Source organism: Pipistrellus hanaki (genome assembly GCF_964339955.1).
Source record: "Pipistrellus hanaki genome assembly, chromosome: 3".
In the NCBI taxonomy this organism is placed as follows: Eukaryota; Metazoa; Chordata; class Mammalia; order Chiroptera; family Vespertilionidae; genus Pipistrellus; species Pipistrellus hanaki.
Genome location: NC_140505.1, coordinates 164,040,120 through 164,053,539, shown reverse-complemented (window position 1 = coordinate 164,053,539; position 13,420 = coordinate 164,040,120). Strand labels below are relative to the sequence as shown.

General features: G+C 39.2%; 1 protein-coding gene across 1 annotated transcript in view; it reads right to left on the bottom strand.

The window, feature by feature from the left end:
* The window catches only part of SLC15A5 (solute carrier family 15 member 5), a gene marked incomplete at both ends in the record, with an annotated part of 73,144 nt that extends 62,053 nt beyond the window's left edge, over positions 1-11,091 (bottom strand). Inside the window, 2 exons of the mRNA XM_084876436.1 lie at positions 7,500-7,722; positions 10,731-11,091. Of these exons, the coding sequence (XP_084732562.1) occupies positions 7,500-7,722; positions 10,731-11,091 (584 nt within the window). The remainder of the gene's footprint in view (positions 1-7,499; positions 7,723-10,730) is intronic.
* Positions 11,092-13,420: the final 2,329 nt, after the last annotated feature.

Sequence of the window (13,420 nt, the reverse complement as noted above, 5' to 3'; positions counted from 1 at the left end):
AAACCAAAGAATTATAGGCTGAATATCTATGTATAGAAAGAGATTTCACATAAAGTACTAAATGTGTTTGAACAAATGCCACCCAGCCTATTTGATTGGGTAATTTTCTGAAAGAATTACCTAATATAGGCATGCTTTGTATATGTCTTTGTTGATCCATGAACAGGACAAGCCATAGATAATTAAGGTTGAAATTGTATATATATCAATTGTAAAAAAAGAAAAGAAATAAAAATCCGCAGTCTTCAAATTCACCATTAAGACTCTTTTTCATCTCATAGTTCACTAGCAAATTGAATATATAAAGCACCTTTCACACAGAAAGCCAGAGAGCAAAGCTCTAAAGCAAAACAAATACCAGTGATTAAGGAAAATTGAAAGCAGCAGTAAAAATATGTTTCTTTAGGTCTACTTTTAAATACAGACTGGGAACTGCAAATAACTCGAGTAAATATAAGTGGTAATTATTTTTTTGTCTTCACGATTTTATGGTGTTGAATACAAATAAGGTGAAAACATTGTTAATGTAAAAGTAGCAAAAATATTTTGAGATTATTTATTTTTAATATTTACCTGCATTTGTTTAGTAATAGTTTTAAAACTCAATTGTTCTTAGGCTGAACCATGTTGACGTGCTTTAGACAGACTTTAAGTGATTTTAGGAGAAATGGTTTAAAATGTTCCTTCCGAGCCCGAGAAGTATCAAACGTTCAGATTGTGATCGCATTAGTGGACAGTGTATAGAGTTCAGAGTGAATATTTTATTCTGCGGTGGAACAGTATTTAGGTAATTCATTAGGGGATTTACAGCTCTTCAAAGGGGTAGAGTTGAACTGTTTAGAAGAGTCAGTGAAACACTTGGGTGCTGATTTCATGGCAAATGGCCGTTGTCAATCATTGCTTCTTTTAGCATAACCATTGGCCCATTGAAATGTTTCAAAGAATACTCTGGCAGCCATGAATTTGGAGAAAGAAGGATAAAATGGAAATTGTATAGTTCTTAACTTTTAATCTATACGTTGTTTCAACAATACTGTTAAAGAAATGGCAGTTTAATACAGGAAGATCATTGATTTTGGTGAATACACAGCAAGATTAAAGTAAAATATATATCTCTAATTAAGAAATTTGAGGGAATGCTACATTCTCTTCCTCCTGTACCACTGCCTCTCTTACCTTTTTAATGCTCTCATTTTCTCTCCTTTTTAAATTCTTGCATTATTATTTATTATTGTACTATTTTCTTTTGAATTTTTAAAATTTAAATTTATTGGGGTGACATTGGTTCACAAAATCATACAGGTTTCAAGTGTACAACACAACAAAACATCATCTGCACACTGCATTGTGCGCCCATAGCCCCAAGCAAAGTCTCTTTCTGTCCTTATTTTGCCCCCTTTGCTCACCTCCACTTTATCCTTCCACTCCCTTCCCCTCTGGCTAAAACCACACTATTGTCTGTATCCATGGACTATGCATATATGATTTTTTTTGCTTAATCCCTTTACCTTCAAATTTCATCCAGCCCCACAATTCTCCTCCTCTCTGATAGCTGCCAGTCTGTTCCATGTATCCATGCCTCTGGTTCTATTTTTTTCATTAGATTCCACATTTCAGTAAGATAATATGGTATTTATATTTCTCTGGCTTATTTCACTTAGCATAATAATCTCCAGGTCCATCCATGCTGTTGCAATAGCTGATTCCTCTCCCCTCCCCCTTTTTTTAACAGCTGAGCAAGAAGTCCATTGTGTAAATGTACCACAGCTTTCTTATACACTCATCTTCCAATGGCCACTTGTGCTGTTTCCAGATCTTGGCTATTGTAAATAATGCTTCAATGAACATAGGATAGGATGCCAGCATACTCATGTTAACAGTTGTTTATATATATAATTTTCTCATTTCTCATTTCTGAGTTCAAGACCTTTTGTTTACTAATGAACATAAGTCCCTACTCATTCATCTACCAAACTTAAAAACTACCAAGCAGAGCTTAAGAAAAGCAGGAGATAGCAGGAGCAGTAAGAAATATAAGGAATTGTCATCTTACCCCCCTCAGTATTCTTTGGTTTCCACAGTTAAATGTTGGAGAGATATTCTGAATGTATTTCCCGAGGGCTTACAATGTTGGTAGAGGTAAAGAAGGAGGTGCCTTTTGTTATTAGGATGAGTGAGAAGCATTTGTTCAACTTGGCTAGAGCCCATGCAAGTAGAATTTTGAAAGGGCTAGTGATTTTTTTTAAAGCTATTTATAGGTTACTCCTCATTATGCAACTCAGAGGATTTTTTGAGTATTAATGAGTCTGCAGGATTATTCCATGAACTGCTTTGATTTTGTTGGCTGAAGTGTACTTTATAAATAATAACTTACTATTGCGGAATGTATTGCAGATTCACATTTTTTTCTCTCTCAAGGATTATGTTGAATTTCTCAATCTGGCAGATTTTGAAATGTGAAAAATAACTATGGGATTGTCAAAATTTACAAAGAAGTCTGGCACACATTAGGTATGTTCAGTCAATGTTTAGTTCCATTTCTTTTTAAAGGTATTGATAGACTACTTTTGGAGTCTCAATTCCTTATGTCTCTGGAACTATTTTCAAAATCCTAAAGCACTTGCTGAAAATGTACATTCCTTAGTGATGCTCCCCGAAAATTCTGACTTATGAGGTTGGGGGTGAGTCAAACAACACTCAAGTGAATATTAACACAGCTTCTGGAAAAGTGCTGTAGGATAATAAAATTTTGCCTCTAGTGTTTCCCTAAGATAAAATATATTACATTTGAGTAAGTAAGCATTTAAAATCAGAGCATTTTAATAGGAGACAGATATCATGTAGGGTCAATTTGAGCACTAGATATCAAACTTTCTGGACTTTTTCAAGAACTTTATCAATATTCTATTTGGCCCTTTAAATCATATATAATTCACTCTGGTAACTAGACTATGTTGCCAATAGACTATGTTACATAGACGTGATGTAACTTATCAGGTGAAGTAAGTAGAAAAATGTGGAGGTAATATTTAAGATTAGTTGTAATAGAATTAAAAAATAATGGCCATGCCAGAGATGTAGAAGCATGAAACAGACTGTGGACTCTCGGAAAGTGAAGGTGGGTGGGAAGAGATCAACCAAAGAACTTGTATGCATATATGCATAACCCATGGACATAGACAAAAAAGCCTGAGGCAGGGGCCTAGGGCCAGCTAGAAGGGATTAATGGGAGGAAAAGGTGACATATATAATTACTTTCAACAGTAAATATTCAATTAAAAAATGATGGTCATGAACAGACTTAATTATCCACTTTCTTTTGTTTCTAGAAAAGATTCTGCCAAATAAAATAAAAACAGACTCATAAACACAGAGAACAAACTGATAGCTTCCAGAGAGGAGGGAGTTGGGGGCTGGCTGAAAAGGGTGAGGGTATTAAGCAACAAACAAACAAACCCCGTAGACAGATAACAGTACAGTATAGTGATTACCAGAGGGAAAGGGTGTGGGAGGAGATAGGAGAGGGTAAAGGAGGAATAAATGGTGATGGAAGGAAACTTGGCTTGGGGCAGTGAACACACAATACAACATACAGATGATGTATAATAGAATTGTACACCTGAAACCTATATAATTTTATCAACCAGTGTCATCCCAATAGGTTCAATTAAAAAAAAAAGATTCTGCGCAAGTGTATTTACCTAGAACCTCCGTGTGGTGACACTTAATTGTACGCCTCAGATTTTGGAAAATGCTGAAAAAGCCAAGTTCTGCTCTGGATAATGGTGCAAGGATGTTGGCAGATCATTATGCTTCTTGATTTTATGGAGGTTCGTTTCATTCTTTCAATGAGGTACACAGTTGAGGAAGATCTAGTACCAGATGGTAATGTTGGCTGGGAGTGGTTTTACTCACCTACATTTGGCAGCTCTACTTGGAAATGGTACTTTCAATGCCTGGAACTTCCAGTCTGCACCACTTAACATGATCATTGGGAAGCTTTAGGTGGTGCAGATACAATAACCCATCTCATTAAAGGACTTGTAACTATGAACATCTGACATCTGTGCTGAAAAAAGAACTGGATGCGGTCTTCAAGTAGTTATAGATTCCAGCGGTATTTTTTTTTTTTTAAAGACAGTACTGACATTCGTTATATTAACCAGACTTGTAATTTCTGGAGGCATTTGTCACTTGGAGAAATAGATTATAAGTGAATGGGCTGCCCATTTGAAAGATAGCCTCCTCTTAAATGGGTTCCCTCTTTTTCAGAATTTAGACAATGATTTTAGCCAGCCGATAACTTATTTGTCATGTAGTAATAATAGTAATAGCTGTCCTGATTTGAACACCTATAATGTGCTAGGATACTTTATATATAAGCTATAAATATATAAATGGCCCTCCAAGGTATTCCCATTTTGTGGATGAGAGACCTGGGTTTTTGAGAGGCTAAGGTACTTGCTGAAAACCATGAAAACTCTAAAGTGACAGAGCCAGGTTCTTGCCAGCTGTGCGGCTGCTCAATGGGGGTCTCTGTCGGTTCTGTCACCAGTTCCTGCAGTATGTACAGGAATAGTTAACATTCATTTCTATAAACTGCAACAAGCAGCTGTTCCTAAAAATTTCTTTAGTTAGTGTTTAAACTGAAAAACAAACAAACAAAATAAAACATTTTTTTTAAACCAACCAGATTTAGCCTTTAAGGAGCTTATTATTAAAATAATTTTTTTACACATTAATAAAATTATACCCTGATTCTTTATACACATTTTTAGGTGCTTTAAATTAAGTTTTAAAAATACCTAATGGCTCTTCTTGTTAGAGATTTTAATGAAATTAGGAAATAATAGGTAACCAAATCAGAGTGCCTTCATCCTAAATTTGGCCTGCTCCTCACAGCTGCAGAAATTCATTTTTACCCAATTCCCCATCCCCTTTGCAAAGTCCTAAAGCGCAAACCCACTGGGAGTCTCCACCAGCTCTCAGAGGAAATATTTCATTCATATAATGTCTCCTTTGTAATCAACAAGGAGAAATGTCACTTTGATTAAACACAACTCAATGACTAAGACCATAGCTCAATATATTCTCCAGAGCTATCTTCCAGAACAACCGATTGCTCGCCAGTCTTCATCCTCCAGAGTCTTATTTAATCAAAATGATGTTGCTAATTAAGGATTAAAACTTCTGAATAGAATTAAAGAAAAAGATTTTTCTTTCTCCTTTGGGCAGGTCAAGGAGGCAGAATTCTTGCTATAAAGAAGTGAAGAGTTCCTTCCACCTTGGGTAAAACTTCATCATTCTCTGACATTTGGACTTAATCCAAAATAGGCCTGAGTGCTTTGTAATATTAATATAATTGGGGAGAGGGAGGGAGGGAGGGAGAGAAGGAGATAGATAGATAGATAGATAGGTAGATAGATAGATAGATAGATAGATAGAACGAACACGAACTGCCTTGGATAACTACATGTACCTAGCTAACATTTTTTTCATTTCATATAACTTTCCTAAAAACATTCTGTCTGATGCTCTCTGGGCATTGTTTTATCTATTGCTAACATTATTCATTGTTAACGTTGGAAAGACAGACCATTTTAGAAAAACGTTGGCAACCCATTTCACAGAAAAGTGTGAACAAAGGACTTAATGTATCTCAGATCTGTTTGACATCTACTGACAAATAATAAAAAATACAACAAAATTCTCTATGAAATGCTGAAATGCTCTACCTTAACATAAAAATTTCAATTTTTTTGAATTCATATCTATAATAATGAAATCATAATATGCTAATTATCCTGGACAACCTTCTGGACAAAACCGGGTTGCAAGGGCAGAGTACAGCAGCTGAGCCCCTTGCACAAATTTTGTGCATTGGGCCTCTAGTTTGATAATAAAAATTGGTTCCTCAAAACCACATAAAACTGTATAAGAACTCATTGGAAGAGGCCAAGACCCACAGAAACGTGGTTTGGTTGTCAAGGAATACAGACTCTTTCAGATGATGGGGGCGAAGTGGATGCAAAGCAGAGATACTTGTTGATGTTTTAAAAACTATACAAGCCCTGACAGGTGTAGTTCAGTTGGTTGGGTATCCTCCTGTGCACCAAAAGGTTGCTGGGATTCCTGATAGGGACTTGCAGGGATCAACCAACTGATGTTTCTCATCCATGTTTCTTCCTCTCCCTTCCTCTCATAAATAAATAAATAAATAAATAAATAAATAAATAAATAAATATTGTGCAATACTTCTATCCTTTTTATATTCTCTCTGTTTTGCCCTTTGAATATATAATCCATGCTAGATTAGTCCAATCCAATGTAATCCTATCTCATAAAGAGGGAATATGCAAATTGACCATCATGCCTTGACAAAGATGGTGGTGCCCATAGCCATAAGATGGCAGTGCCTAGTCTCCTGAGCCCCGCCGGAGTTCCCCAGTCCTTTAATCCCCACTGGGAAGGTGGCAGGCGCATGGTGGGGTCAGAATCGCCTTCAGCCCTCAGCCACCCAGGGCTGGCATGAGGCATAGGCAAGCCTCAGATGGTGGCTGCCCAGCTGCCCAGGGTCTCCTGAGGCTCAGGTAACCAGGGCTGGCCAAGGCTTGTGCTGCCAGCAGTGGCAGCAGCAAAGGTGATGGGGGCATCGCCTTCCCCTGATAGCTGAATGCTTCCTGCCCCTGAGGGCTCCTGGACTGTGAGAGGCAGCAGGCTGGGCTGAGGGACCCCCACTCCAGTGCATGAATTTTCATGCACCGGGCCTCTAGTAAGTCATAATAATAGCTTCTGCTTATTGATCACCTACTACGTGCCAGGTTCTCTGCAGGCAGTATATACATTATTACCTCTAATAAAAGCCAAGAAGAGGCATTATATCTCTTTAGGAATGATTCCACTGAAGATTATAAAGAATAAATGATTTGCCCAAGGTCAGGCAGTTATGTCAAACAGAGGTGAAACTTCCCTCTAGGCCTGCTTGGCTCCAAAGCCACATTCTCTGCACTGTGCCAAGCCATTTCACACTTGCTTACTTGAAAGTAAATTATCAATGTGTTTCCAGAAGGTGCTGGGAAGTTGCATTGCTTTGTACCCGGCTCATATGTTCCTGTTGTTACAGCCTGAGTCATTGTCAGGGATATTGTCACATTGTGAATCCCCTAGCCTAGGGGTGTCGAACTCAATCAGAGAAGGGGCCAAAATCTAAAATCCAGCCTAAATTGCGGGCCGAATGGTTTACTGAACAGTCATAAACTGACAATGTCATAAACTGACAGCGGAGTGCAGTGATGACAGCGCGGTGCGGGCCACATTGCAAGGCCTGGCGGGCTGGATTTGGCCCGCGGGCCTTGTGTTTGACACATGTGCCCTAGCCCAATCAATGGTGAAGACTGGGCTACTACCTTCAAAAGGGCACCACAGAACAAACAAGGAGAAATCCCGAAAGAGAGAGGAAGGCCATAAACCTTGTTTCTCTCCCAACCAGTGCTACCTACCAGTTACAAAAGGACACTCGTTCCTGTGATCCAGGCTTCTGGAGGCGGTTAGCCCCCCCTGGACAAACGATGGCTCTTACTCCTCCCGAGCCGAGGCAGAGGGCCAGCAGAGCGATGCAGAACAGCCTGCTCTGCTCCTGTTTTGGTATGTGGTTGGTCATATGGTGACCACCTACATAGAAATCTTCCACAGGAAAGGCAACCACAGACAACAAAGCAGTGCCTGTGGACAGGGGAAAAGGGGAATAAATATGTCATAAACCAACTGAACCACCAAATCACATCACAAGTAAGGTTTTCCCTCTGAAAGTATTAAAATATCTGTTAACCATTGCCATTTTGGAGACAGCAGGATTTTTCTAAATGTGAAAATGTCCTTCAATATGTATTTTAACTAGTCTAGAGTCCTCGTTTTCCCCCCTTACATTTTAACTATTGTTTTTCTCAGAATGTATAAGCAAATCGTGCCCATTTAAACAAAAATTAACTCAGGAATATATCCTGTAAGAAATTAAAGATGCCTGTAATCTCACCCCCAGAAAAGAACACTGTTACCAATTTTATTTGTTCTTAATCAATAGAGTGACAAAAAGGTGGTGATCTCAGACATCTCAGAAGCCTGCTAAGTAAAGCATTTTAAGAATAACGTAGTTAGAGGAGAGCAGAGCCTCTTTTCCTTTTCTGCTTCTGTTTCTCCTCTTAATGCCCTTCTTTCTCTCATTCCTCACGCAGTGCGGGGGAGAAGGGGGGAGGCAGAGACTCACTTCTGCACAGAGAGGTGAGAAGTGGTGATGAAGTAAGAGAAAGCTGCCTTTCTGAGCTCAGGTTTTAGCAATTCAGACAGAAGACACATTTTATTTTATTGTATTTATCAATAGTTTAATTTTAAAAATTTTTTTTTGATTTTTTACAGAGAGGAAGGGAAAGGGATAGAGAGCTAGAAACATCAATGAGAGAGAAATATCAACCAGCTGCCTCCTGCACACCCCCTAACGGGGATGTGCCTGCAACCAATGTACATGCGCTTGACCAAAATTGAACCGCAGACTGAAGCTCTATCCACTGAGTTAAACCGGTTTTGGCGGAAGACACATTTTAATAGAACCTCTGATACTCAGTGACAGGTTGGGAATTGATGGCAGCCATGAGTGGGGGACACAAACAAAGAACTTACATGCATATTTGTATGCCACATGGACACAGGCAATAGGGTGGTGAAGGCCTGGGGCCAGGGCTTGGGGGGAGGGTGGTGAAGGTCTGGGGCCAGGGCTTGGGGGGGGGAGGGGGCCTAGAAGGGAGCAATGGGGGAATAAAGAGGTCATATGTAATACTTTCAACAAAAGATTTAATTTTTTAAAAAAGAGAATACTTTTTAGTAAAATGAATTAAAATGAATGGACATGGAGTTTGATTTAAGTGTTTTGTTTGCCAAAGTACAAAACTTGAAGTTCAGTCCTACTCTGATGATTTGCACAGGAATTTAGACTAATAGAAATTACATGTTAAGTAGTTACCAAGTGTTACTGCTATGGCCTGTTACCAGGTTAAGAGAAAATCATTCAGGCCCTTGCTTAAATGTCTCCTTATCAGAAAACATTCCCTGATACAGAATAGCGAACCTTGTGACTGTCTAGTCCACCCTGTCCCCTTACCTGGCATATTTTTCATCATGACACTCATTAACACCTGTCATAGTATAGGTTTACTTGTTTTCTCATTCCCTGCAACAGAAAGTCAACTTGGGCTTTCTTTTCTGTTGCATTTGCAGATTCTAGAACAATGCCTGGGACAGAGTATTGATGTCAGTGAGAAATATTTGTTGAATGTTGAATGAATATTTGCCATGCAGTGGCTTAGTTTTGATTTCACAGATGGAAGCAGTAAAGAAGCTTATATGGCACTAGCCAGTTTTGCCCAGTGGATAGAGCGTTGGCCTACAGACTGAAGGGTCCCAGGTTCAATTCAGGTCAAGGATACATGCCAGGGGGCTCAATTGTGGGCTCAATTCTCAGTGGGGAGCATGCAGGAGGCAGTCGATCAATGATTCTCTCTCATCATTGATGTTTCTCTCTCTTCCTCTCCCTTCATCTCTGAAATCAATTTAAAAATACTTTAAAAAAAAAGAAACTTATATGTTTATATCACCCTCTAATTGTTTCAGCAAGTGACCATTTACCACCTGCCTGAAATAGTGTGATATGTTGCTTGTCTGATACCCATCCCTTCCTCATTCATCTCACCAGCTGTGCCCCAAATCTACATTTCTGCTGCACTCCTTCATATTGGTGGACAGCTTACACGTTCTAAGTTCTGCAGCTCAGAAACTAGGAGCTGATTTGTATTCCTCCATTATATTTATGTCATAATTTAGTTGCCTAGTTTTTATGTGTTTTTTTCTTCTTCACATTCTCTCCTGAATTAACATGTCTCTATTTCTTAGACCATCATCCTGAGATTTTCTGGTGGTTGCGCCTACCTTTTATTGAAGAAATGCATTTCCCAAATGTTTTCATCATATCATCAGTGAGTCTTTGTTGTCTAGAAGGACAACTTGAACTTTTCAGCCTAAAATTCTAGACTGTTTATCAACTTGCTCTCTAGACCTCAAACAACCTTGATATTTCCTAAACATTTCTCACAATCACCTTACTCTCAAACTTCAGATATATTTACTTTTCTCTATGTAAAGAGGCACAGAGTAGTGTTTGAATTCATTCATTTTTTTTTAGCATATAGCCATATTTCATGATATAGAAAAAACATCTTCATATGCAATCTTAATTACTGTGTGACTAATTAAAAGACCACTGCTTGATGAAAACATTTCTCAGTTACTCTACATGAACTTCAGGAACCTTTATAGCACATTCTAATTTAGTTGTGGAGTATATGAACTACATGTTTCACATAGCATTTGTCATGAATTTGGATTTGGGATAGGACAGGGGACAGGAGGCATTCTAAGGAGCACAAAAGACAGAAATGTAAAGAGACAATTGTTATAAGACATAATCAGTACAATGATGTAGGTATCAAAACATCCTCCAGCACACACACACTTACTAACATCCCTCAAATAGTACGGAAAATGAAATAATTCGAAACAACATTCTTACTTCCCTGATCGCATTTTACCCTAAGAGCAAGGCAAAAACAATATAAACTATAAATCCTAACGACAATCCATGCAATTAAGTTGCAAAACAACCCAGTCAGAAAGAGGACACTCACCTAGAAAATGGAGAAATAAGCAAACATAGGCCAGTTTGTTTCTTCCTAGACAGACATCAGCAAACCACCCCGTGAACACAGGGCTGAGGATTGAAGCTCCAACAAAACACAAGTTCAGAATGGCTGCCTGGTGGCTGCGGTAGCCAAGCTTGACCATGCAGAATGGGATCATGTTGCAGACGACTTCGAAGAACGTGAACCTCTCGCACAGCTCCACCAGGAGCCAACAGATCCCAACCTGGATCTTCCCCACACAGTGCGATGCAGAGAAGTAACCAGTCTGTCTTCTATTTTTCTCCTTCCCAATGCTATGATTTAAGAGTACTTCCTCCTCGGTTATTTTGAAGTCTACAACAGACATGACTACCCTCCTTGAATACGACTGATGTTAGTGGCTTGAACTTGGATATTTTTCACCCCTACCTCGCTAATGAAAAAATAAGTAAGATCTTGGCTTTGAATTTCACAACTCCATGCTAAAGTTTCATAGGATTTTTTTTTGCACGCGAATGCTGTTCCTTTTGATGAGCCAGACACATAGGAGAGGAGACATGAGTATCTGATGTTCATGGTGGTCCACGGTACCCAATCAAATGTGTTTGTTTAATTACTCAGGGGCTAAATTAGACTCTTCCTCCCAAATTATATCGAAGTGCCCAAATCTGGTTGCATATGTGTGGGAAACTCATCTGCCTCACACTGATAAAGGTTTAAATACCGAATCAGAAGAAGCTAATTTTTTTTTCTAGAAGAATTTGAGCACTAGATCAAGAAATAATTTGAGTCTAATAATTTCTGATACTTTAATTAAACAAGCCAGAACACTACCAAGAGATAAAGCACGCCAGGAAATCTGTTTTGAGGGGGCAGGATACCTTATCGTTATTACATTTCTTGTTATTTTTGGTTGGGATTCTGATAAGAAAGCTAATTAGGTAACAAAAGTGCTAGTACATTTAGGTAACGAGCAGAGTTTGCAAGAAAGTAATTTAAGTGCACGAATGAAAGGAGAAAATATTACACGAAATCCCTCTTCCTTTAAGTTGACCCCATGCTTGTAGAGCAGCTTCTCGGAGGAAATCAGAATCAAAAGGCACCATTTGACTCCTTATTACTAGTCAGCAGTAGGGGGGCAGCAGCCATCCTGTACATGCTTTGGGGAATATTGGATCTGGGATCACCCTGACCCTCCAGCTGGGTGAATGGATGTTAGCCTTCTATTTTGGAAAGCAGGAGGGCACCAATTAAGCTAAAAAAGCAGCGGTAAAAGAGAACACTTTTAACATTCAGGGGTTTAGCTGCAAGGACATACAAAGACAAGGCAATGCAACTATTGGGTCAAAGTCATAATAATTCAACACATAGGGAGTGAGGCTGGAAATGTTATTTTCACGTGGGAGTCAAAAGCAAAAAGACTGGTAAGGGCTTTTGACTCTGATTCTTATCTTTTGACCTGAGAGATTGGGAGCAAAACACTTTGTTTTGACCCCTGCTAATAGTCTCATTGTAATGGTAGCTATTTTCATCTGCTCAGCATCACTTCCCCGTCTTTGGTAACAATGCCCTCTTTTTCCTTTGTGTAGAGTGATAATGCAATTTATTATCCAAACTTGGACACTTTCGCGAGTAAAAAAAAGGAGTCTATTTTTAGTTATTCCTGAAAAACAGTTATAAATTGGGACTGTCTAGGGCAAATCCCAACATGTGGTCATCCTACCTTTGGGACTGATTTCCATCTATTGCATGAGATTTCGAATTACTGTTAATTGGGGCATCTCTTTTCTTCTAGCCAAGGAGATTAGCACATGGTGAAAGCAATCCTTTCACTTTTTCTCCGCAGGAATTTTAATCATGAGGGGGGCACTTAATACGGGCCCTGGTGGAAGCTGAGTCATTGGATGGCAGCACCCAGAAAGGAATTTCCCATGAGGCTCTGGGGGAGAATGCAATGCCGCCTTGGTCCTTACGCTCCAAGAGGCAGGATTCATTTATTCTTCTGAAAAGGACTCAATTTCCAATCAATGTGGATTTGGTTAAGTTAGCCACTTTGGTTTCTGTGGTGTACAAGGAACCCTAAGTGATAGTTTGTGTTGCTCCAGATGCAAGATACAGTTTTCCTGCAGCCACTGGCTATGTTTAGGCAGCTGCTGACAAGGGATTCCTGGAATGTTGTTTCACAATCCATATGTGCTGCCCCTCCCAGAGCCCAGTGATGGTTATGTGTGAATTCTTTGGCTCCTCTGTGTAGCCTTGCCCAAGAACAGGCCACAGGGGGAGGGAACCTGTGGTTTTTGGGGTGGTCAAGTTAGGGAGAGTAACAGCATTTGCAGAGTAGAGTTGAAGCGATAGGGAAACAACAGTTTCTTATTGGTTTTTCTCAATACCAAGCTCAGAGTGAGCTTGAAGGACAAATACCAACTCAAATGAAAGCACTTGGCAGAATCTTGAATGTCCTCATCTTTATCAGCAAGCTTGAGACCTTGAGTGGGGACTTAACATCCTTCAGTTTTATGCAACTCTCCCCTCCCCCAGGCTTATTTTCTGTTCCTCTCCTTCCCCCGCCTGACTTCCCTGAATAAAGTGATGTTTTTCTTCCGTTTTAGAAGCAATGTATGTACATAAGATGCAATTTGGAAAATATCTAAGATAGATGTAAAAGAAAAAACAAATAGTGAACATTTTTGGAGCAT